General features: G+C 39.4%; 2 protein-coding genes across 2 annotated transcripts; both read right to left on the bottom strand.

Annotated features, from left to right (window-relative positions):
* Positions 1-10,299: 10,299 nt before the first annotated feature.
* LOC306869361 (tubulin beta-4B chain) lies at positions 10,300-12,812 on the bottom strand. Its single transcript, XM_079416109.1, has 4 exons — positions 12,440-12,812; positions 11,948-12,056; positions 11,736-11,846; positions 10,300-11,648 (listed from the first exon to the last, which is right to left on the bottom strand). The coding sequence occupies exons 1-4, from the start codon at positions 12,494-12,496 to the stop codon at positions 10,588-10,590; spliced, it is 1,338 nt and encodes a 445-aa protein (XP_079272235.1). The 5' UTR covers positions 12,497-12,812; the 3' UTR covers positions 10,300-10,587.
* A 5,130-nt stretch (positions 12,813-17,942) lies between these two features.
* On the bottom strand, positions 17,943-23,897 carry LOC306869256 (uncharacterized protein). Its single transcript, XM_079415942.1, has 13 exons — positions 23,550-23,897; positions 22,239-22,265; positions 21,767-21,976; positions 21,557-21,634; positions 21,303-21,485; positions 20,963-21,040; positions 20,418-20,627; positions 20,253-20,330; positions 19,992-20,174; positions 19,689-19,811; positions 18,843-19,061; positions 18,670-18,747; positions 17,943-18,452 (listed from the first exon to the last, which is right to left on the bottom strand). The coding sequence occupies exons 2-13, from the start codon at positions 22,243-22,245 to the stop codon at positions 18,292-18,294; spliced, it is 1,608 nt and encodes a 535-aa protein (XP_079272068.1). The 5' UTR covers positions 22,246-22,265; positions 23,550-23,897; the 3' UTR covers positions 17,943-18,291.
* Between the last annotated feature and the right edge of the window lie 2,086 nt (positions 23,898-25,983).

Genomic DNA, 25,983 nt, shown 5'->3' on the forward strand with positions numbered 1-25,983 from the left:
AAATAATTATGTTTCTTTCCAAAGGCCTCAGTTGCTATTTGCTTATTTAATTTTCATGTTTTTGCAGCGCAGAGACCCCCAAGATTCAGCTCACCCATCTAATAGCTATATTTAAACGATCCCTGCCACATACCCTACCGGCTCCATCAGGAGAAACACTGATCTCATTCCCTCACTAATGAGGGCACTCAACTGTGTGTTTGTCTCCCCTGCCTACTTTTCCTCCTGCCAAGCCTTGATGCAATTACACCCCCACATCTGCAGGGGGCTCCCTCCTCCCATCGGCATGGGGGTTTCAAGGGGCCCTGGTGCTCCTGATTCACGGTTAATCAATCATGGTGCCTGGGTAATGACGCCCCACTGCTCCCCTAATGTCTTCTGGCGCGAGGCTCTGCCGCTGGCATTGAGCTCACGCAGGCACACATATGGCCGCTCTGAGTGAGTGACAGGACCCCTTTTGCGTGTGTGGCACCCCGCGCGACGGAAGCCATCAGCTCCGCACATAGACACGCGTGCTGACAACACACACATGCGCCTCGGGCGAACTGGAGAGAGGGAGCAAATAGGGGAGAAGTGCCGCTTGGCCAATCTTCTCACGTCAAAGTGAACTGTCAAGAACAAAGCAAGTAGGGCAATGTGATATTTTTCAAAGCAGCTTGGGATGGGGAGCATTTGGAGGCCTGTGACGCACAGTTGTGCGACACTTAGAATTGAATTTAGAATGTCTTTTTGAGTTCCACTTCCATTCATGAACTTGAATTGTATTGGAAAGGAGGTAGCAAACGGGATGCAGATTACATTTCAGATTTGAATATTTAAGGAAGCGGATTTAAAATGAACCAAAATTCACAGAAATTCACATACCTGCAATTTTTAGGTTGAAAAGCAAAACTTTGAATACTGTGTAACGAGTGAAATAAGGTGTGGCTCCTTTAAGAGCTGAGCGTCATTCTGTGAGTAGTCTGCAGACGCATGTGCCACGAGAACCGCATGTGTGCGGGTCCGATGGTCTTATTTTCATTTCTGTTGCTCATTTTAAGTTTTCCTTCAAATAAGTGACGCTGTTGTCAGAGGAATAAAGCTCAAGATGTGGAATGCGACCCGTGTGAGCTTCGACTGATTTTCTGCAACTTGAGTTAGGCGAGCTATCCTTTACATTCAACCTAACTCAGCGCGTTACAAGTGGCGCCCGAACATTTTATCTCTGGCCTTGGATTTATGGTGTGGTTTACACGGATGCAGAGCCGTTTTGTGAAGGACCACGCCGAGACTGCCGTGAATTTCCGTCCGACTTGTGTGAATTTGCACTAGGCCGATTTCAACGCGTGTGAGCGTGAACAGCCCGACGACGCGGCGGACATTTTGTGTTACAGATGCGAGGAATTTATCTTCACGCGGATTTCTGTGGACACGGGAACGATCTTCATGGAAATTACTGTACAGCTCGCACTATGGTACGTTATGGTAATCGGAACCTTGACTGTTTGTAAACTTTGACTGCACTTGCCGTGACTTCAGCGTAGTTTTCTACAGCCGTTCGCGGGGATTCAACTGTATGTTCTAAATTGATTGATTTTGAACTGAAAGCGTTTTGCCTCTGATTTATCCTGGAATTGAACTGCACTTTGAGTCATCGTGTTATAATTTGAACTCTTCAACGTTCCCGGCTGTGTGGACTGAGTTTGTTCATCAAAGAAATCATAACAATAAGCAAAAAGAAAAAGCCATAGCAGACAAGGTAGACATTTAAGGACTCTGTGTTTGAAGTGTGGTGATACTGAACTGTTGTCATCTCTTCAGAACATTTCTGATGTTTTTCATATTTTTCATATATTGTCAGTTTCTTCCAAACGTTTTCCAAGAGTTTGTATTTAATTTGTTACTCTAATATTCCAGTGCAGGAAATTAATTCAAGTGTAACTGATTTGAATGATATTGCTCTAAGTAATTGTTTTGAATTTCATGTTGTTTTGAAGTAGTTGATTTCATTACAATGAGGAGACGTATTGATGACATGACTGATTTAACTGACCATTCTCCACACTTTGAGTATCCACCCAGACAAAGAGCGCCAGTATCGGCTGATTGTCTGGAGACGCAGGTCGAATCACTGAAAGATGAAGTGGCCATGCTGCGGAGATGCCTGAATGAGTCTCTCGACTTACAAAGAGGTATTATTGACCGCTGCACACAAAACTTGCACATGCCTACTGCATATCAGTTACTTCCACAGGTTAGACCTGTTGCTGCTTCTACCCCTCATGTCCAGATGCCAGCTGTTCAAATACCAGGACCTCAATCCTTTCAGGCTGAGACACACACCAGGACGGAGAATATAGTAGGCCTGGCTCAAAGCTCTCTGGAATTGAACAACGCAACCAGAACTCTAGCTTCAGTACTACATCAATCGAGACTGGAGCCTCCAGTATTTATGAATGATGGAAAAGTTCAGCCCGATGACTGGCTTCTGCTTGTTGATGCTTATAGAACTTCCTTGGGTCTGAGTGATGCTCAAACTTTGCTCGAATTACCACGCTTCTTAGCTAAAGAACCCAGGAAGTGGTTTACAGTCCTGAGTTCACATGTCACAACTTGGACACAGTTCTGCACACTGTTTAAGACTGTGTTTCTTCCATCAGATAACCAAGAGCGTGTCTGGAGAGGTATTCTTGACCGGGTACAAGCCCCGGGGGAACCATTTCCAACATTTGTAGCACACTTGCTATCTGAATTCAAGAAGCTCAAGTCTCCACCACCAGAGCGGGAACAAATTGATCTTATCTGCAAGCATGCACTGGAGCGCTACAGAGTTGCACTATATGGCAAGCAAATTACCTCAGTAATAGACCTTTTGATGTGTGCCCACGAGCTGCACTCTGCTCTTGGCCCTGACAGTCGTAATGACCAAGTGGTACAGAAAAGCAAACATGCACGAGAAACTTACTGTTTCAAATGCTCCACACCCGGCTTCACATCTAGGAACTGTCCGAACTGCAACGGGGTACATGCTGAATCTTTTCCGGCCACTGAAAACCAGAGTGGTCAAGTTTCTAATGAGTCACAAAAAACTAATGAGGATATGGAAGCCGCAGCATACATGGACAGAGGGGAGAAAAACCAAAGCTCGGTTCGGCAGAAGGTAAACTTCAGGGGGGGGAGGACGTTTCACAGAGGCAATCCTCCCTCCAGAAGATAAGTGTGCCTCAACCATGTCTTATGTCCCCACCTGAAGCGCTTGTACTTGGTCATGTGGAGGACCGTACTTCTCCTTCATTTTGGAATACACCATTTATCATTAAAGTCAACCTCTGTAACAAAGCGGTGGATGCAGCTCTGGACACAGGTGCCTCACTTTCGGCTGTTCGTACAAACATGATTTTTGATGTCTTACAACGTTCTCAGAAGGTTCAGCCTTGGACTTTACCCCCAATTCAGCTTGCTAATAGTGCATCTTGCAGTCCTACTGGAATCGTCTGGTTAAATATTGGCCTCCAAGGACAAAGTTTCTACCATCGATTTGTCATTATCCCTGATCTTTCTTCTCCACTCATCTTGGGAATGGATTTTATGCTGCGTGCATCAGTTAGCATTCATATCCCATCAAGAACAGTGACCCTGGGTGAATCTACTCCTCAGGAGATTTTGAGTGAATGGGTAGAGGCACCTGAGATTGGGAGCTTAATGTTCTTGAATGTCAGCCAGTCTGCCTTGGATGAGAAGATGGAGATGGCTTGTCTAGAGAGGGAACAAAAAGGGAAATTGTTGGACCTTCTTAAGGACTTCTTTAGCTTGTTTGATGGACACCTGGGTCACACCTCATTAGCAGAGCATGTAATCGACACCAGGGATGCAAAACCTGTTCACCTCCCGCCATACAGAACGTCACCAGCAAAAAAACAGATTATCGAGGACCAGATTCAGATGATGCTAGAGGAAAACATAATCGAACCTTCTTCTAGTCCATGGGCTGCGCCTGTGGTGATTGTCAAAAAGCCGTGTGGAGACCACAGGTTTTGCGTCGACTACAGAGGCTTGAATCACCTTACGCTAAAGGATTCTTACCCACTCCCCAGAGTCGACGAATCATTGGATTTTTTGGCTCGTGGAAAATTTCTTACCACTCTTGATTTGGCTCGAGGGTATTGGCAAGTGTCAGTGGAGAAGCAGTCGAGACCAAAGACCGCTTTCGTATCGCACTGCGGCCTGTTTCAATTCAAAGTTCTCCCTTTTGGGCTTAGTAATGCCCCAGCCACATTTCAAAGAGTAATGAACAATGTCCTTGCTGGGTTGATTTATAAGTGCTGTGCAGTGTACTTAGATGATATCGTCATCGCTTCTCCAACCTTTGAGCAGCACTTAGTAGACCTTCGAGAAGTTCTTTCCAGACTTGAGTCAGCTGGTCTCACGCTCAAACTGAACAAATGTCAGTTCTGCTTGAGGGAACTTACCTTCCTAGGATACAGGGTCACACCTGAAGGTATTTCTCCTGACCCGAGAAAGGTGGAGGCAGTCACTGAGTTCAAAACGCCAACGGATGTGAAACAAGTGAGGGGATTCCTCGGCCTCACAGGCTATTACAGACGATTCATTCCAAATTATGCACGGACAGCCGAGCCACTTTTTAAACTCACCAGAAAGGAAACCCCATTCAACTGGGATGACAGTTGTCAGGCTTCAATGGATTACTTGAAAAACTGCCTCGCATCTGAACCCATTCTGTGCCTCCCAGATTTCACACGTCCATTCTTCATCCACACTGACGCATGTGACTTGGGCCTTGGTGCAGCCCTGATGCAGAGGGATGACTCGGGGCGAGATGTAGCTGTGGCTTTCGCGAGTAGAACTTTGCACAAAGCTGAAAGGCCGTACTCGACACCCGAGAAGGAGTGTTTGGGAGTGATTTGGGCTCTGGAACATTTTAGGCCTTACGTTGAGGGCCTTCATGTAACCATTTATACAGACCACAACAGCCTGAGGTGGTTGATGAATCGTCCCAACCCTTCTGGACGGCTGGCGAGGTGGTCCTTGCGCCTACAGGATTTTGATTTTAGCATCGTCCACAAGCCAGGTATTCAGAATAAGGTTCCAGATGCTCTGTCACGCAACCCACTGCCGCATAGTGCTGGCCCCATTGACATTCTTCCGGTGCATGCAATCATAGGTGGTTTGGATCTGCGCAGTCTCTCCTCGGTCATGATCACTGACAGAGAGCAATTGAGTCAGTTGCAGAAAGATGACCCAGTGGTCGGAAATCTCATCCGAAATCTTGAAGAAGGCGGCACGAATGAGGAACATGTTGTTCAAGACGGTCTGCTTTATTTTCAGGACCCCAAAGTAACCTGTGGTCTGCATCCTATGAAGCAGCTTAAGCTATTGGTCCCAACAGTTCTTCGACCCACTGTGCTCAAATACTATCATGACCATCCTACTGCTGGCCATCTCGGTGTGACAAAAACTCTGGCCAGGCTGAGGCAGAGGTTCTTTTGGCCAAAAATGGCAGCGGACGCAAAAAGATACGTTATCTCATGCCCTGTGTGCCAGTTAACTAAACCGAGTCAAAGAAAACCGGCAGGCCTGATGGTTCCGATCAAACCACTAAAGCCTTGGGAATACACAGGAGTGGACTTTGTGGGTCCGCTTCCTCGTACTCAGAATGGAAATGAATATTTGATTGTCTTTGTTGACTACTTCTCTAAGTGGGTGGAAGTGAGTGCAGTGCGGTCAGCGACGGCTCAGGTTGCAGCAAGTAAATTTCTTAGTGAGATCTTTGCCCGCCATGGCACACCCACTTATCTCATTTCGGATCGGGGCACGCCATTTGTAAGCAAGCTCTTCGAACACGTGATCGCTGCCCTTGGTACTGAACACCGGTTGACAACGGCGTACCATCCACAAACTAACGCAACCGAGAGAGTGAACCGCACATTGAAGACTGTCATCCGTGCATATGTGGGGGACAAGCACACTTCGTGGGACAAATATCTTCCACAAATCTGTTTCGCTCTTCGTACTGCACCCCATGAGAGCACTGGTCACTCTCCAGCAATGTTGTTATATGGCCGTGAGTTGGAGACGCCTCTTGATTTGATAACACAACCAAATGCTACGGGAGTAGACGATCCTGACATACTATACCCTGAGAGTTTGAGAGCTTCCCTGCAGGTTGCTCACGATCATGCCAGAGCCACTCTGGAGGCGAGTCATACAAAAAGGAAATATTATTATGACCAGAAGCGTTGCACAGCCTCTTATGCTGTGGGTGACTTGGTCAGGGTCAAGACCCACCCCAAATCTGTTGCTGATGCGAACTTTACGGCCAAGCTGGCTCCAGTATATGCTGGGCCATTTGTCATCTCAAAAAAACTGTCAAGTGTCAATTACAGACTTTCATATGTTGACACTGGGGGAGATGCTGGCGTCTTTCATGTAGTGAATCTACAGCCATTTCATTCATGGGACACAGCCATGACCAAAACAAGTTCCTTTGACAAGACTGAAATGTCTCTGCCTTGGAATGGGGACATTACCTCCCAGATGGATGGGGAGAGTTCTGTTGATGTTGAACAGAGGCTTAGTCCTGACTGCTCAAACAGACTTTCAGTTGGTCAGTCGGATGGTGGTGTCCCAGAACATTTGACTGAACATTCACTTGACTTTGTTCCAGACAGTATTGACGTGGGGACTGTCTCTAAGTTACATGACATGACACCTGACATGAGTAATACTGCAACCCTGCCCACTGTTTCAAGCCAGGGTCTGGGTCATTATGCACTGAGACAAAGACGAGTCCCTAGAATTACGTCTGACTGGACAGTAAATAGGTGGACTAACCCCTACCATACACAAAGGCTTGACTTGCATTGAGGACGAAAGACAAAGTTTCAGTGTTGCTTAAGAGTGTTAATTGTTCTGGCTACATGTTCTTGGTACTGGTTCATTGTTTGCATCTGACAATTTTGTGCATTCCACTTTTGTATTTCTGTTATAATTTTGTTTATTCCTAAACTAATGTGCACTGTACTAACATGTATGCTTGTACTATTTGTGCATTATTTATTCCTCCACCCTTTTAGCTTTTCAACTCAGTCATGTATGAAGAGTTGTTAAGTGGAAGTGTTTATTTTGCTGTGTACGGCTGAGGGCAGCCTTTTTTTGGCCGGGGGAAATCTGTAACGAGTGAAATAAGGTGTGGCTCCTTTAAGAGCTGAGCGTCATTCTGTGAGTAGTCTGCAGACGCATGTGCCACGAGAACCGCATGTGTGCGGGTCCGATGGTCTTATTTTCATTTCTGTTGCTCATTTTAAGTTTTCCTTCAAATAAGTGACGCTGTTGTCAGAGGAATAAAGCTCAAGATGTGGAATGCGACCCGTGTGAGCTTCGACTGATTTTCTGCAACTTGAGTTAGGCGAGCTATCCTTTACATTCAACCTAACTCAGCGCGTTACAACTGTATAGGCCTTATGGGCAGTTTTTATAATAAGGAATATTATTGCAGTTCAACCTACTTACTTATTTGTCATTCCTAGATTTCATTATTCATATTTATTCTTTGCCAGATAAATTTTACTTGATAAACTTAGCACATATGGCTCTAATAGCTTTGTCAAAAGCCAAAAAAAGACAAGAAGAAATTTCAGGAGGTAAAAAAAAGACTATGCAAAAAAACTTAATTGAATTTGTGAGATTCATAAAGTACATATTCATTAAATCGATCCTGCCAACGGTCTGTGTCCACATGTACAGTGTACAGTTCACCATTGTGGACTGGCTTATACGGGTGGCCCATTCAGTCTGTTTGTATGAAGAGGTGCTCCTCAGGCTCTAAGTATTTGTATGCAGTATATAGAGTGGCAGAGGCCCATCTGTGCAGCCTAAAACCATCCTAATTTATGTTTCACACCTCTTTCTGCCGCCACACTTTGCATATCATAGCACATACTATCTCTTTCTCTCTTTCTCTCTCCCTCCATCTCTCTTTTCAGTGGCAGTGACAGTGAAGTTGCTTTGGCTGTTAAAGAGCAATCCATCATCTGTTTAGAGAGCTTCATCAACATTGTGTACAGCAGTGCTAAAACAGAGAGGATTTATGTTGCTCAGACAGAAGCTTTTTCCAGTGCCATATGGACGAGGTATAAAATCACAAAAACCAATTAAAAGGAATAACATGCATGCATTAGGTTGTGAAAGCTGAGACAACAAAAGATCACATTAGCGGCTCTTACATGAGCTGGTGCTCACAGTATCAGACTACAATCTGCTTCGAACCTTTTACAAAACCAATGCTTCATTTTTTTCATGGTATGAAAGTCTTGCCTTTTGCTGTATGCTTTTGAATAGTTTTATTGTATTTTACTTGTATTACCTCAAGATATGGATTACTGAGACTCTAAAATAGAACTGAGCCCTTACAAGAAACTGCTGTGGTACTTTAACCATGGTACTTCTATGTGCATATACTCCTGAAGAAAATAACGGTATGGTATCATGTTCAGAAATCAAGATAATAAAATAGTGTTTCATGTGATTTCTTTTTATTATTTCTGTTTACCATTTAATAAATGTACTGCAGTACATTTTGGATTTCACTATTCAGTAAATTTTGTCAAACATTTGCCCAAAAAACATTGGGTTACACCATTGTTAAAATTCTGTAAGCTGATCATGTTATGATAAATGGTGGATATTAAAAAAAACGATTTGTGTGATAAATAAATAAATAAACAGTGAAACTGCTCAATCAATTTAATACAATTTTAGGCATCACAACATTATAATGCACAGTATAAAAAACGTATATTCTTTGCATTACATTAGTTTTTTTAAAGATTAATTTAATGTGTTAAATTATAGCAAATGTAATCCACATGTAAATTATGAAAATGATAAGAGCATACAAAATTAAATATCCAATACTGGCCAATAACTGATATGGTAGCCTACTGATATATTGTCCATCCCCAAATATAATACATTTACAGTGATTAGAGCATTAAAGCTAGCCTGTAGATAGAAGTATGACATATGATGATGTACTGTCAATCTACAGAAAGTTAATCAGAGAAAGGCAAAGCCAATGGTCAGTGGAAGCTTCTAAACACTGCAAACTTAAGACACCGTTACTCGATAAATGAAGCCCTCATCTACGATCTTCAACTCACAACACAGCTAGTTGATTCAGTTAATGTTCCTTCCCCCTCTCCTCTGGTGTGACTGAAAGCAATTCAACTAGGAGCTTCCTTCCTTCAATGTTCCATGAAATTGGGCCAGATTGTTGTGTCACGTTAATTAATGTAATCATCGTTGCATTGAAAGAGCTTCAAGTTAATAATTAGATCTGCTTTGATGACAAGACTGTATATATTTGCAAAGCTCACTAAATCTTATCTGAGATTAAGAAAGGTGTGGAAGCGTTTATGCAAAATTGTATGTAACGTTTCATACGTTTTTGTCTCTTGTACATGTGTGACCTACTAAATTAAAAATGCTGAGTAAATCTGGTTCATATACCTTTCCAGTTTAAAGACAGAACATCTTGTCACAAATCATGGTTTAAAATATCACAGGATTTGATCTGGGAATTAGTTACACGAAAGACGTTTTTAGTAACTTTCTATCGCCATCTGCTGGCGAGAACAGAAAATCGACACAATATAAGAGCAATATTTTACATTTAAGTGTTGTGTTGTTGGATGTACCAGCAGTAATCAAAGTAACATTTTTGGATGATCTATTTTTAATATTTGAAACATTTCATATTCATCTTTGTTGCTCCAGCAGTAAATCATGACACTAGCAGTGCAAAGGTTATGGGGTTTGACTCCCAGAAAATGCATTAATAATAAATCTTGAATGCAATTTAATTCATTTTGGATAAAAGCATCTGCCAGAAGATATTTCAATATATATATTGAAAGTAAATAAATTTTTTTTAGATAAATCTCAGTATTTAATATGGATTTCGTTATAACAGGCTATAATACATTTATACAATGTGACTTAATATTCTTGGCTTACTCACTGCATAAGGACCTTAAAAATACTTCTCTAGACTTCTTAACTAGCTTCTGCATTAGATAATATACTATGTAGATACATTTGATACTTTTAAACAAAAAAAAAAAAGTCAATGCTCCATTTGATTAAATAAGTAAAAATCATCAGTGTGGACTTTGAGACATTTTCTTACCTAAAAATTCTAAAGCACCTTTGAAATCTACCAGTGTTGTATCTGTGTGTGAAATCTCATTTTAAGCGCTAGTTGTTGGTCTTGCATTACTGAATGATCTGCACACCAATTTAAGTATTAAAATGGGATGTTTAAAAAAAAAATAATTAAAGAAGCTACTAATATTACTAACTTTAATTTTCTATATTGCTATACAAAGAATAAATGGTATAATACAAAGAAAAAAGCCAAAAGACAAGACACCCAACAGAATGCTATCAAATTTAGAGCTTTAATTAGACATTTGTTTACATTGATAGCTTTTAGCTGCTTGTTAAAGTAAGAGAGCAGAAAAAAGACAAAACAAAGAACAAGGAAACTGAACAGAACAACAGTGAACAAGAACTTCAGCATTCAACCCTTTATGCTAGCTCCTCCTCTCCCTCTTCTTCGAATTCTCCCTCCTCTTCCGCAGTGGCATCTTGGTACTGCTGGTACTCCGACACCAAGTCATTCATGTTGCTCTCGGCCTCCGTGAACTCCATCTCATCCATCCCCTCACCTGTGTACCAATGCAAGAAGGCTTTGCGCCTGAACATAGCAGTGAACTGCTCAGAGATGCGCTTGAACAGCTCCTGGATGGCAGTGCTGTTGCCAATGAAAGTGGCTGCCATTTTGAGACCTCGAGGTGGGATGTCGCACACAGCGGTCTTGACGTTGTTGGGGATCCACTCCACGAAATAGCTGCTGTTCTTGTTCTGGACATTCAGCATCTGCTCATCCACTTCCTTCATGGACATGCGGCCTCGGAAAACAGCAGCAACGGTGAGATAGCGGCCGTGGCGGGGGTCACAAGCAGCCATCATATTCTTGGCATCGAACATCTGCTGGGTGAGCTCGGGCACCGTAAGAGCCCGGTATTGCTGGCTCCCCCTGCTGGTGAGAGGGGCAAAGCCCGGCATGAAGAAATGCAGACGGGGGAAAGGCACCATGTTGACCGCCAGTTTGCGCAGATCAGCGTTGAGCTGACCAGGGAAGCGCAGACAGGTGGTGACCCCGCTCATTGTGGCAGACACAAGGTGGTTGAGATCGCCGTAGGTGGGTGTAGTGAGTTTGAGCGTACGGAAGCAAATGTCATACAGCGCCTCATTGTCGATGCAATACGTTTCATCAGTGTTCTCCACCAGTTGATGGACGGACAGCGTGGCGTTGTAAGGTTCTACAACAGTGTCTGAGACTTTGGGTGAGGGCACCACACTGAAGGTGTTCATGATGCGGTCTGGGTACTCCTCACGGATTTTACTGATGAGGAGCGTGCCCATGCCTGACCCAGTACCACCTCCAAGGGAGTGTGTGAGCTGGAAGCCTTGCAGACAATCACAGCTTTCCGCTTCCTTACGGACCACATCGAGAACGGAGTCTACAAGCTCAGCGCCTTCGGTGTAGTGACCCTTGGCCCAGTTGTTTCCAGCACCACTCTGACCTATGATTGAAGAAGTCCAAATCATACCAGGCTCTCATTGCTCTAGAATTTATTATTCAATTAAATGACTTACTAAACTAGACTTACCAAAGACAAAGTTATCTGGTCGGAAGACCTGCCCAAATGGTCCAGATCTCACTGAATCCATAGTTCCAGGCTCCAGGTCGACAAGAACAGCACGAGGTACATACTTTCCACCTGTTAAAGAAAGCAGACATTTCCAAACCTAAAAAATGACAACAACAAAAAACTTATTTGCGAGGTATTTGTGTTTTATTATACTGCAAATGCAAACTAACCAGTGGCTTCGTTGTAGTACACATTAATCCGCTCCAGCTGCAGATCACTGTCTCCATGGTAAGTTCCCGTCGGGTCAATTCCGTGCTCATCACTAATAACCTCCCAAAACTGAAAGAATCAATATTGAGAAATATAAAATATAAAGAAGAGTCAATATTGAGGTAAAATTTAACACTTTGTATAAAAGTAATATCGCAAATCTTCAAAAATACCGTCCTCTTTTGCACTGTTGTCATGGCAACTCGCTAAGTTAACGTACACACAAAAGTTTAAAGAGGAATAAAACCAAACTATGAACATCTATAACGAGTCAGATCGCTAGTTACACGAACTAATATGTAATTTCCTCAAGAAAAATTACATGTAAATATAATTAGTCGATTGAAATTGGTTATTTAAATATAATAACTACACAACATAAAAACTACGTTATGCCCCTCGCGAGCAGGCTTTTTTGGGCTGATATCGAAATCAATACCATTATTACTCACTTTGGCACCGATTTGGTTTCCGCATTGACCAGCTTGCAGGTGAACAATTTCCCTCATGTTGAATTGTTACGAAAAAAAAAACACTTTTTGTTCAAAAACAAATGTAGTTAACTCTCTCCCACCGCGCGTCGAATGAACTGTAGAGAGCGCAGCAACGGTTTCCACTTTTAAATAATGCCAGCCTTCGCATTCAAACACAGGCGGATGAACGAGACGTCAATCATTCTCTGTCCACTTTTGATTGGTTGAGGTGCACGCGCTCTCATGGCGCTTCTGCATTTGATTGGATTAGAGATGTTTTAATCTGTTGTCAATGGTTACAGCGCTGCGAGATCTCCCAGAAACCGTTTTGTATTGGTAACCAGATACGCATAAAGACCAGCTTTTATTATTGAATAGAGCTGACTATTTTCTCATTGAGAATCATGTTACCAAGCACCACCTTCAGCAAACAGTAAATAACATGTTTGGACTTGAGTATAATTGCGTTACATTGAATGCGTTTGCTTAAGTTCTGCAAAAGAGTTTCTAGCACATGACAGTATTTAATTTTCAAATAAATTACCATAAAGAGAAAACATTGGAACATTGATTACATGCATACTTAGGTCATGTGGCAGATATTCTTCTATATATATATATATATATATATATATATACGTGTTTGTGTGTGTGTGTGTGTGTATGTTTGTGTGTGTGTGTTTATGCATATGTATATGTGTGTGTGTGTGTGTGTGTGTGTGTGTGTATGTGTATGCATATGTATATGTATATGTGTGTGTATATGTTTGTGTGTGTGTGTGTTTGTGTGTGTGTGTGTGTGTGTGTGTGTGTTTGTGTGTATACAGTCGTGGTCAGAATTATTGGCACCCTTGATAAATATGATAAAATAAAGGCTGTGAAAATTAATCTGCATTGTTAATCCTTTTGATCTTTTATAAAAAAAAATCACAAAAATCTAATTTTCATTGGAGAATAAGAATTTAAAATGGGGGGAAATATCATTATGAAATAAATGTTTTCTCTAATACACATCGGCCACAATTAATGGCACCCTTTTATTCAATACTTTTTTGAAACCTCCATTTGCCAGTTTAACAGCTCTAAATGTTCTCTATAATGCCTGATGAGGTTAGAGAACACCTGACAAGAGATCAGAGACCATTCCTTCATCCAGAATCACTCCAGACCCTTCAGATTCACAGCTCCATGACGGTGCTTCTACTCTTCATTTCACCTCACTCATTTTCTACAGGGTTCATGTCAGAGGACTGGAATGGCCAGCAGAAGCTTGGTTTTGTGCTCAGTGACGCATTTTTGTGTTATTTTTGTGTTTGGATTATTGTCCGGTTGGAAGAACCAAACATGGCCCATTATAAGATTTCTAACAGAGTCAGTCACTTGTTGATTTTATATCTGTTGGTATTTGATAGAATCCATGATGCCATGTGTCTAAACAAGATGTCCAGGACCTCCAGCAGAAATATAGGCCCACAACATCAAAAATACAGCAGTAAATTTAATTGTACACATGGGGTACTTTTTATCCCTGTGTTCACCAAACCCATCTTGAGTGTTTACTGCTAAAAAGCTCATTTTTTAGTTTCATCTGACCATAGAAGCCAGTCCCATTTGAAGTTCCAGTCGTGTCTGATAACTGAATATGCTGGAGATTGTTTTTAGATGAGTGAGGAGAATTTTTATTGAAACCCTCACAAAAAACATGTGGTGATGTAGGGGCATGTTTGACTCAACCTTTCTTTACAATTCTCCAGCTGTGGTCCTTGAAGAGCAGAATCATAACATTTTCTGTTGATTGGAAATTCTTAATTATTGCCCTGATGGTGTCTCTTTTCTTAAAGCCACTTCACTAATTTGTGAAGCTCAATTATCTTTTGCTGCACGTCAGAAATATATTCTTTGGTTTTTCACATTGCGATGGATGATTAAGTGAATTTAGACTTTGTTTTCCCTCCTATTTATATTTCTGTCAAACAGGAAGCCATGCCTGGATCATTTCATGTTCATAATCCCCCCTGGAGTGCTCAAAATTTTAAATATGAATAGAAATATACTTCAGAGATATTTTACTCATAAGAATTTCTAGGGGTACCAATACATTTTTTTTTACCATTATTCTGTGTATGTTTGCATTGCTGTTCTGAACAAAAATATTATTAATCATTAAAAATAATATTAAAAACGGTAATCAGTTTGACATTTGCTTTTTCACGTGCCAGCTCAAATGGCAATGATGAAAAGCTAATTAATTGAAGGAAGCTGCATTTGCTGGTATTTGAAAATTACATGTAAAGCATCAGTGATATGTCATGCTGGGGGAGTTGTTTGTAAAGACATGCACTTGAAAAACTCAAATGTGAAAAATCAAATGACTTAATATTCGTGGTTAGTGACATTTAGAAACATTTAGGGTCCATTTTCATTTTCAGACTGTTATGTTAATAATAGTGCATATTGTTGGGCTTGTTCATAGAAATAGTAACTATTTTCATGCTTGATTTTATGGACTTTTTTGTCATTTTGTGTGATATCCCGTGTTAATTTTGAGTCATGCAGTAAAACAGTGGAGAATCATGCAGAGCTCTAAATACCTCATGTTCCAATTCATGTTTTTAAATTAAATCTCTGGATTTAATGTGAAAACATGACTTTTTTCCCCCCGAAGTTCTGAATTTGTATGATTTCGAATGTAATTTGAATGGAAATGTATGCTTTTTAGGAGTAAAAACACAAGCCTGAATGTCCACCTCTAAAGCTAAGGCCACAGAAACCCTAAATTACCCACATATTTGCAAAAATATAAAATAGTAACAAATATATCATGAGAGTGTGTTGCCTTCTGAAAATATGTCAGGGGTTATCTTCTTGACTGTCACCTTTTCGGGCCTTTTTTTCTGAAGTGCAAGCAACACTGTAGCCCACATCTCAACACTGCTTAAAATGTGTCTTTTCAAAGAGAGCTCACAAAAATGTGTATGTGCTGGAATGGGTTTTTGTATTTTCTGAATAAGAGTAAACTAGATGACCCCGTCTGAAAATGATCTATAGCGGTTGATGAAAATAACATCTGAATGAGAGCATGAGAAAATAGTTATAGTACCCTGTGGCTTTGAAATTAATATCTTTGACTCTGTTTCTGCATCTTTATTTAATTTGACAAACTTGTCAATATAGACAGGAACATACAGAAACACACACATTCACAAATATACACACAAATACTAAAAAACATAATTACTCAAAAATACTTAATTAGCAAAGTATTTGGGAAGGCCTAAATTGTGACGCTGAGCACAAGTGGGATGCGTGGCATCGGTTCATTATTTACGAGTATCACAGGTGTCATACATCCTTAGAGGGGATTCAGTTCATGCATGCTATGACAGAAGCACACGTAGCCTGAGCAAGCTTAATGATGGAGGCAGAATGAATTTCCACAGCAGGATGTATTATTAAATTATGTCAGTTGTTGGTGGTAGTTGATGTACAACATTCAACATACTTTGTAATAATCAAGTCTACTTATCAGCATTCTGTCAGACAACAAAAAAGGCCAAAAGCATGTTTTAGACCAAGGGATCCAAGATTTTATGACATGTAAGAGGATACTTTAAACCTTCATAACACCATTTAAATACTGTTTTAGTTGTCAAGACAACATGACTATGTAAGTGCAAAAGAGCAATGCTATCAACTATTAAACATGATACCCTCAAACCAACTGTTCAAAAGATATATATATATATATTTTAATTAAATTAATACTTTTTTCTTCTGCAAGCATTTTGACTGCAAAAGATTTGTTTCAAATGAATGCTGTTCATTTGAGCTCTATTCATCAAAGAATCCAGGAAAAAAAAATATTTCTAGTTTCAACTTTGATAATAATAACGAAAACTTTATTGAGCAGCTGGAATGATTTCTGAAAGATCAGGTGACACTGAAGACTGGAGTAATGGCTGAACCCCCACCCCCCCCCCACCCCCCCCAGCTTTGCCATCACAGGAATTAAAATATATTAAATATTAAAATATATTAAAACAATTGTTTTAAATTGTAATAATATTTCCTAGTGAGTCTTAGTGAGCATCATTAGCAATTCTTACCAACCCCAAGCTTTTAGTGTATTTTCAAGATATTAAGTGTTAATTTTTTTTGTATTGATGCATGTCCTCTGCTCAGTATTCATCAGCACTCATCGAAACTACACTGATGTGTGAATGAGGTACTCCCTCAGGCATGGGGAAAGTCTGAATTTGAGAGTTTGTGTATACTGTATGCATGTGTGTGTGTGTAAGTAAGGCAAAACTATGCACTGCATTATTGATTAACACTCAAGGTGTAACAACATTGGCAGCAGCTGCTTTGCGCGCACACACACACACACACACACACACACCTCTTTTTAACCAGGAGAAAAAAAAAGGCAGACATCATGCACACTCCCTGATGCTTATGACCTGAAACTTTATGATTTCACCTTCTTTAGTTTAGTTTAATTTGACACATAAATATAAAATATTTCAGACTTGTTTTCCACACACTCTGGTTTACAGGTCTTTTTTTTTTTTTTTTTTTTTTGTCAAGGCTTTACCCTGTTTTCATTTCCCACCTGCTGCTTGTGATCCATATGAGGAAATCTAATCTAGCTGGAAAACATCCTCGACCATCCAAAGGCACAACAAAAACAGCTCTATAGAAACAGCAGAACTGCTATAGAAACTCTCCACACCAGCCTACTTTCAGACTCATAGTGAAGCATGTTTACTGTATGTAATGTACAGTCATGACCAAGGAAACGCAAAACAGCTAGTTTTTCTTTGTTCGATCTCCAACATACACATATACACAAGAAAATAAAAATAATTCTACTGTATGTTAATTTCCTTGTTGTATTGAAATTGGAACAGACCTAAAATACATTCAAGTCAAAAATTTTATTAACAAATGCATGGGTCTGAAAAAATCCTCAGTGCCTTTCTTGGATATTGTCACTTGGCACTCTTTTGCATACTCCTATTTTAAAATGCAATGCTCTTATAGTTTTCAAATCAAAATTGTATCTAAAAGACTATTTATAAGACCGTTTTTACATGTTTCTTTAATAAGGAAGCTTCTTTTTGGCCAACAGGCACTATATTTCTACAAAACCTCAACCCCAGTAAAGGTATATGCATATGAGTTAATCAAAGGAGTTTTTGACCTTTATGTTATTCAAGGTGAGTGTTCATGAAGGAGGGGATGTAAAAATGAAGATAAGAGCATCTCATGTTTCGCCAGCAACATAATGTGACAAGATACTCACGCAACATAACACCTTGTCATTTCAGTTTTGCATTCCCACCCAAGCTCTCTGGGGCTGTGCAAGTTAAGCGTTCACATCTAGATGCATATGTCGCTGTGCATATTTATATGGGAATGCAATCTGTGTGGATGTGTGCGTGTTTGGGAAAGAGATAAAAGACTACACAGACAGAACATTGTCTTATTCAGTCAAAAATATATTTTGAGAATTTATTAGGATTTATCATCTTTCTATAAGTCTCTTTCTATACATTTATAAGTCTCTTTAAGTCACTTTCTATACATTATAAGTCACAGTGAAGGAAGGAATACCACCTCAGCAAAGAATGAGAATACCAGAACCAAGCAATAAAAAAGCATGAAAAATAAAACAATAATACTCTCAAAGGGGCAGCTGTGAGTTTTGTATATGCAAAATATTCAGACAATTGATTTTCTGTTAACATACAAATAACATCTTGGATCATTTTTTAAAAATTGCATTAGTAAAATGCATAAGACCTACTTAATATTTTGTATTCAACAGATCACCTCGCAGCAGGTTTGACATTATCCTTGAAGTAGCCAGGGTTGGATATGTTGCCAGGAGGTTTGTAAAAGGCCACAGTGATAAATTTGCCCTTTCCATCTGATGCCAGGCCGACCCCAACCTGCTCTGTAGACCTCCAGATCATCTGGGTGAAGTTACCTATGCACATATAAAACCGGTTTTCTGACCCACATTTTCATTTATGGATTGTGATTGATTGTAATGTAATATAACTTTAACTATAATTTGATTGTATTGCCTTTGATATGTGAATTAACATTACCATTTCTTGTATATGTGATCAATATTTGCCATTTTATTTTATAGATTTAACTGTTTTAAACTCTTCAGCTGATATGAGTGCAAAAAAGCCTACCAGTTCCATTCTGAAAGCCAGGGTTTGCAAAGTTGTACTTCACATTTTCCTTGTACCATGATTCAGCAACCTCTTTTCCTATAGTTAAAAAATTATCACTTGGTTTATGAATGTTGTAATTATTATGTGCTACAGTTCCTTAAATGGGCCCATCTGGGGGAATACCGGTTTACCTGTTGGAGGCACCATGGTGGACGTCCATTTGTATGACATAGTCTCTCCATAACCTTTGCTGCTGTTCTTTAGGGCATTAATGCTAATCAGATGTGCTGCCCAATCCTGAGCCTCTTTACTGAGGACAGAGCACAGTGACAGAGGCCGTGCACCATGTTGCCGTCTGTAATCATTTTTAGCTTCAAGGAGAGACTGACGAAACTGGGACAAGTTCTCGCCTTCATCATAGGAAAAGAAAGAACTGTGAATCCTTGTGAGTGGAAAATTAGGCTTGGGACTTCACATGTAACATTATTTTAAATTATATTGTGCACATATTGTCTATACATTTAATAGTGCTGTTTTCCACAAAGTAGTAACTACTATAGCTAATAATTAAAATCCCAAATAGTTTTTCAATAAGGACGTATTGGCAAAGAATTAAAATTTGTTTATCTGACAGAAAGCACTTATTCTGCATTTATTCGGTTGATGTCAAATGGATGCAAATCCACAAAAAATTAACAATGGTATATTAAATATGAGTGTGCTGTGATAATCAGAATGTGGTTCAAATAGTTTGTTCAACCTCTATGAGAAAAGCAATTCTGTTTCTTATGGAAACCAATTTCTGCCACATACAAAGTCATGCTTTGGTAGTTTGGTAATAGAGTTAAAGAAACAAAATTGTGACATAAAAATCAGTTATGAGGTGTAAAAAGTTATGATAAAAAACCTCATAATTTTATTCCCACTTTTTGTCTTAATTTTGACTTCATACATATTACTTTTTACATCATAATTCTGATTTATCAAACCATGCTTTTTTTCTAATATGGTCGAAAATAAGCTTCCATAGCGCTTACCTTCTGAACTGCTGCTCTGCGGACACTGACTCTTACGTGGGGCTGGTCCAGAACTGTGAGGTGATGAAGGCAATTGGTTTGACTTGATGCTGAGAGCAGCAAGTGCTTGTCCAACTCTGTCAGCTGAACACCAAAAAATATGTTTAAAACTGTTAATATTGTATAATAAGGGTCTAATCAATTATATATATATGAGTATACAATATGAATATATGAATATAACAAAAAGGTATATAGTCACACTCTCAGTCTATATTTTTATTCAATATTACATCCATGCACATAAAGTCATACCAAACTTACCAGACGGGGTGGGTTTAAAGTCTGCTTTGGAGCCTGCTGGTAGGACGTTTCTTTCAAAATATCCAGAATTGCTGATGTTTCCTGCTGGGAGGTATTGACCCACTACAAAAGTTGTGTTCCCATCAGTGGCCAGTCCAACCCCCACCTCCTTTGTGTCCTTCCACACCACCTGTGTAAAGTGACCTGGAGAAACCAACAGATGTCAGAACAGAGACTAGAGCAAATGTCTAACCACCACAGAGTGTTTACAGATGGATTCACCTGTTTTGGAGGCGAATCCAGGTTTGCTGAAGCTGTAGTCTTTAATTTCACTGTACCAGCTTTCCACTGCCTCACGTCCTGTATAAATTACAAACATAAAATGTTAAAAACATGCATGACACACCAATGACGATGAAATAACTGTGCTATAACCCAAGCTCTGACCTGTGAGTTTTTTGTTAGCTGAGCTCCAAGCGTAATACACATTCTCTCCATACTCGCCATTACTATGCATGAGGGTCCTGATTGACAGCAGGTGTTCAGCCCACTCCTGTGAGGAGCGGCACAAGTTTTTGTTTATGGTGAGGGGCGGCGCTCCATGCTGTTTGCGATATGCATTGTGAGTCTGCACGAACTCAGCTTCAAAGTTGCTGTCTGCAAAAGACAAACATAAAGAGTTAATTGATGTGCACAAAGCACATCCCATGTTGACTGAAAGAATAAAGACAATTTTTCATTCTAATATCCTCAGTCATGTGTTTTTTATTAATGTATTGTGGTGCACATGCTTCATTTCAGAAGCCATAAAGCATCAGTACAAAGAATGGACTATTATGTTTCATTTACATTAAACCTAGATTAATATGATGAAAGGTCAGTTTTAACCACAGTCCTTGTTTGTATTTGTGTAAAGATGATTCCACCAGAAAAAAAAGTGCTGAAATTATTATACAGCATTTACATGAAACAAATAACCTTACACTACTTACCCTTTAAGCCACTTTGCACTTGATGCTCTCTTCGACCCCCTGGTGGTGCTTTTTCAGTACTGTGAAGAACTGAGGGCGCTTTGCCAGATATATCAAATATTTACTGTATGATCATCAACACCTCTTTTACTACAGCATATTCACTGTATAAACCATATTTAACATTGGATCTACTCTCTATTATTTTCATGAATAATTTAATAATAATGTGTAATAACAACAATAATAATAATGAGAATAAAGTTTAATAAGAATATACAAATTTGAAAACTATGGGAAATAATGTCTTGATAAAATACATGATATTATAAAATAACTTTTTGTTTGAAAGTTTACTCACTTGTGCCAGTGGATTTTGAATCTACTTTGCTGCCTGCCGGTAAGACACTTTTTTCAAAATAACCCGCATTTGTGATGTTTCCTGCTGGGAGGTACTGACCCACCACAAAAACTGTGTTCCCATCAGTGGCCAATCCAACGCCCACCTCCTTAGTGTCCTTCCACACCACCTGTGTGAAGTGACCTGGACAAAACACTAGGAGTCAGTGTTGTAAAAGAGACTACTGCAAGCCAGTGTTTAAAAGATGGATTCACCTGTTTTGGAGCTAAATCCAGGCCTGCTGAAGTTGTAATCTTTAATTTCACTGTACCAGCTTTCCACAGCTTCATGCCCTGAAGAGAGTGGAGACAAAAGATATGTTTTTAAAACACTGGATTTGATCAAATGACTGATAGCATTTATCCTTGATTTGCCTCTTAGAAGAATTTGACTTTAGTGACTGGTTTTTCGAACAGAAAGCTAACCTTTGAGTTTTTTAGTAGCTGAACTCCAAGCATAATACAGATTTTCCCCGTAGTCCTTGTTGCTGTGTTTGAGGGTCCTGATTGACAGCAGATGCTCTGCCCAAGCCTGTGAGGAGCGGCACAAGTTTTTGTTTATGGTGAGAGGCGGCGCTCCATGCTGTTTGCGATATGCATTGTGAGTCTGTAGGAACTCAGCTTCAAAGCTGTTGTCTGGTACAGAAGAGCATAGAGTTTAATGATGAACTGAAATAAAAGAAAATTAAGCTATACATTGTATAAAGGTTTATTTCAACTACTCTTTAGATAATATTCAGTATAAGCTTTGGACGAGCAGGCTAAATTAAATGTTAAAACTAATACCCTAATTAAAACGGGATGAATGCTACAAAATATTCATAATAAAACAATAATGCAAGCAAATAATAAATAAATCATACATACATAAAAAGGAGGAAAAAAGTACTGGACTCACCTGCCATGCTTGAAGCTATATGATAGCCTGCAAAACAAACATGACAGTAACATAAACCACAGTCATAATATTCAAAGAATTTAACGTCACAACAGAATTTCTGAACCACTCCCATTGTGTCTGTGGGAAGGAGAGTAACAGAGAAGAGATTGAAATGGTAGCGTGTCGGTCCTCTAGTATGTTGAAACATGCATTTAAACAAAACGTGCTGGCACATTTAAATGTTTTAAAATGTGTTTCATTATGGAAGTCTACTTTGTTCACTTTGCAAACCACTGTAGTGAGTTAGACACTGATATTTCATAAAATAGAATGTTTTAAAAAACGTAGAAAATATTCTCACAGTGATGGAGCAAGCAAGGGATATATATATATATCCCTTGCTTGCTCCATCATATATATATATATATATATATAATGAACTTACTATTATATAATATAATAACAATAAAGTATAATAATGTATAATAACAATAAATTATGCATAATTACTTGCTAATCACCCTAAGCCAAACCCTAATCCTAACATTTTACAGAATACTTCTGTTGGCTCCCTTTGACCCGGAGACAGCCAGGTATGTGGACAACGTTGAACTGAATGCTTTTGACTGAATTTAACCTTTAGTTACACTAAGGGTTTGCACATGAAAAGGTTTCATTTCTGTTTTTTTTTTAGGTGTCCACATGTGACAGGAAAGTGAGGAAACTGATCTGGTGCTGCACAGTCAGTCAGTGAAAGAGCAAAAATGTTACTGTTGCAAGACTGTTATTCTTGTAACATCAAACATCTTGCAGGAAAGCAACACTTAACTGCAGGATATGATATGGGTTGTAATTTGCATGTAGTCAAACGGCATTAAAATGAAGTGTAACTGAAAACCTACAAACCACACTTAACAACTTGCCTTATAGCAATGTGCATGTTTGTATTAGTCTATTTTTAATATGTAAGTCTAGTTGTTTTTCCAGGGTATAGAGCAGGTTTGATGGCACATCATTATTCTTATTTTGCATAGACTGCAGATTGTCAGAAAAGAATTACTGCGACAAACACAGTTGGTGTCAGAAACCAAAATGCTTGAGACTGCTTGTCTGCTGAAGGGTCTCCAACTGTTCTTTACAATTCAAATAACATAAATGTTGTATGAATGAAAGCTAGGTGCTCGTTTCCTCTATTGTCCTTAAAGCATCAGCGATTCATTGTTTGATGTATGGATTTTTAATTAGTGTCACAGTAGGCAATATACAGTTAGTTTTACTAGTAATCACATTGACACGTAGCTCACAGACAGTCTTAGAATGCATGCATACCTGTCCTGTAGTCTCCTTGAGGCAGGAATTTGTCTTTCTTTAAAGGCTGTCTGTTTTTTTTCTCTCTCTCTCTCTCTCTCCTTCCGTGTATCTTACTGACAAGCTGTGAAATCTATGAACTATATATCTGTCAAGTGATGCAACGCTCTCTAAACCAGGAAAGAGCATTCTGACGATACACAAACCCACACTGAAACCCACAAACATACACATGCACACTCATTATGATGCTGTTAAGAACAGAAGAACAAAGTTCTAACTTGTTCAATCATGTGATATTTAATTTCTTCAGCTCAAGTTCACTCCTGCCATCTTCTCTCTTTAAGTGTTGTGCTTGAAAACTTGCATGTGATAGCACTTCCTCTCTATAAGCAGTTGTTTCACTGACTTCCCCCCCCTTTTTTGACACCTACAATGAGTATTTGCACAATGAGACAATGTTTTTTTTTGAAAGGTCATACAAATTCTTAAACCATTAAAAACAGTTTTTAAACCATAAAAATACTTTAAAATGAGATTTTAACATAAAGTACTACAGCATGTTAAAGCTTTAGGTACATTAGATGCTTAACAAAAACATTTATTTCAAAGTTTATTTATATCCTTTTTATATATTTTGCAGATAGGTTGTTCCAGGCATCTCAGATGAGTTTCCACACTTCTTTTATGGATTTAGGCATGTTAATTGCACAACCCTCACTGGAAAAATATGCCTCTTCCAACATTTTTTGGCAAAACGTCATAAAACATACCTGTACATTTGCACAATTCATTGTGGTTTACTAGACAGTAAAACGCCAACAACTTTTATTCTTTTTCATGCAAATTATGATTATGTAGCAGATTATTAATTAGCGAACTTCTGAGTGGTTGCTTGCACAATACTGTTTTGTTGTTTGTCATGCTTGTCTGTTTCAGAGAAAATTGTACACGCTTCTTAACATCAGTCACTTAAAACTACTGTGAAATGTGCAAGAAGCAAAGTAACATCATTAAAATATAATGTTGGAGAAAAAGGTTCCAGAGGAACATGTTTGTTGGGTGTCCTCATCTGATCCTGACTTGATAATGTTGAGATCAGATATCTGTTTCAATCATGCCTTCTGACTCTTTATACATACAACATTTTCTCTGGATTATTACAGATTTTGTAAAAAAAATATTTCCTACTTGTACTAAAGTGAAACTAAAGTTTTTTTTTTTTTTTTTTTTTTTACTTTTTGTGAATGCAGCATCTCCATAGTAAAAGCTGCTGGGTTCTTAAGATTTGAATCTGGCCTGGGTTGTTTCCCATCTCTGTTCAAACTCAGGCAGTTTTCTAAAAATGAGTAACCAATGTTCAGATTTCTGTTCTGAAAATGTATACATGAGGTAATTGCACAGATTCAATTAAATGTAGAATTGTAATTAAATGTATTTCAATTAAATGGGCTCAAATTTAAAGAAAAAAATATATAAAAATTTTAAATGTAGTAACAATATAAAATATATTTATACAATATTAAAATATTTTATATCAATATTTAATATATTAAAATAATAATATTATGTAAGAAAAGATTAATGTAGGATTTCCGGTTATGTCGGGTTGCTGAACGGCCACGCTTTTCAACACTCTCTGTTAATTAATTCTGTTAATAGGTGCGTCGCATATTTGCTTTCGCTTCGGAGCCGAACACATGTGCTGTTCCTGCATGTGTGTTTCTTTCGTCTTCGTGGAAGACGAGCTGCTCGTTTGGGAAGGAGCCTCTGCGTGTCTGGTGCGGCGCTGACAGTGTTGGTCGCGATCTCACGAGAGAGCAAAAACGGCTGTTTTCACAGCTCGTGGAGAGGGCGCCTTCAACAAGATCGCTGTTTATACAGCTGAGAGTTGCGTCTTCAACAAGTGTGAGTGCTCATAACAGGCTTGCGCTATTGTACTGTTGTGTAGCCGCGGCCATTTCCCTGTGTGTTTCAGCACCAGTAGAGAGCAAATTCCTAAAAGAGCACACACGGTTTGACCCTGTATCTTTTTCAAGATGTCATTCAGACCGTGTGCTACTGGATGCAGTCGCTACCTGCCCCTCGGTGATGGTCATGATTACTGCCTCACGTGTTTGGGCCTTGCACACGCTGAGGTGGCACTCATGGATGGTATATGTTCTGACTGCGGGAACATGTCCATCTCAGTGTTAAGGTCGCGACTCCAGTATCTTGAGGAGACTGGAGCCCCTTCGTATATTCCCTGATCTAGTCCTTCTTTTGGCCCAGCTCAGAAGAAGCCTACTTCGGTTAATAACCTAGGTGACCTGAGGGTTACAGTGAGGAATACCCTGCCGAGTCATCCTCCTCTGGCTCCTCATTCCTCCATGAAACTGCAACCAGTGGAGTTGCCAAGAGGGCGTGCTGATCTGCCTCGTGCGGTACCAGTCGTCACTTTTGGGGATGAAGATTC

This window comes from Barbus barbus, assembly GCF_936440315.1.
Source record: "Barbus barbus genome assembly, chromosome: 5".
Lineage (NCBI taxonomy): Eukaryota > Metazoa > Chordata > Actinopteri > Cypriniformes > Cyprinidae > Barbus > Barbus barbus.

What these genes read in the sequence shown, in the direction of transcription:
- LOC306869361 (XM_079416109.1), bottom strand. Translation starts at nt 12,496, where the DNA reads ATGAGGGAAATTGTTCACCTGCAAGCTGGTCAATGCGGAAACCAAATC. An exon ending in GAAACCAAATCGGTGCCAAA is followed by an intron (nt 12,057 to 12,439) that starts GTGAGTAATAAT and finishes TGATTCTTTCAG; the next exon opens with TTTTGGGAGGTTATTAGTGA. An exon ending in GTACTACAACGAAGCCACTG is followed by an intron (nt 11,847 to 11,947) that starts GTTAGTTTGCAT and finishes TTTCTTTAACAG; the next exon opens with GTGGAAAGTATGTACCTCGT.
- LOC306869256 (XM_079415942.1), bottom strand. An exon ending in AGCTAACAAAAAACTCACAG is followed by an intron (nt 20,331 to 20,417) that starts GTCAGAGCTTGG and finishes TAATTTATACAG; the next exon opens with GACGTGAGGCAGTGGAAAGC. An exon ending in TGGCTTTCAGAATGGAACTG is followed by an intron (nt 18,453 to 18,669) that starts GTAGGCTTTTTT and finishes ATATGTGCATAG; the next exon opens with GTAACTTCACCCAGATGATC.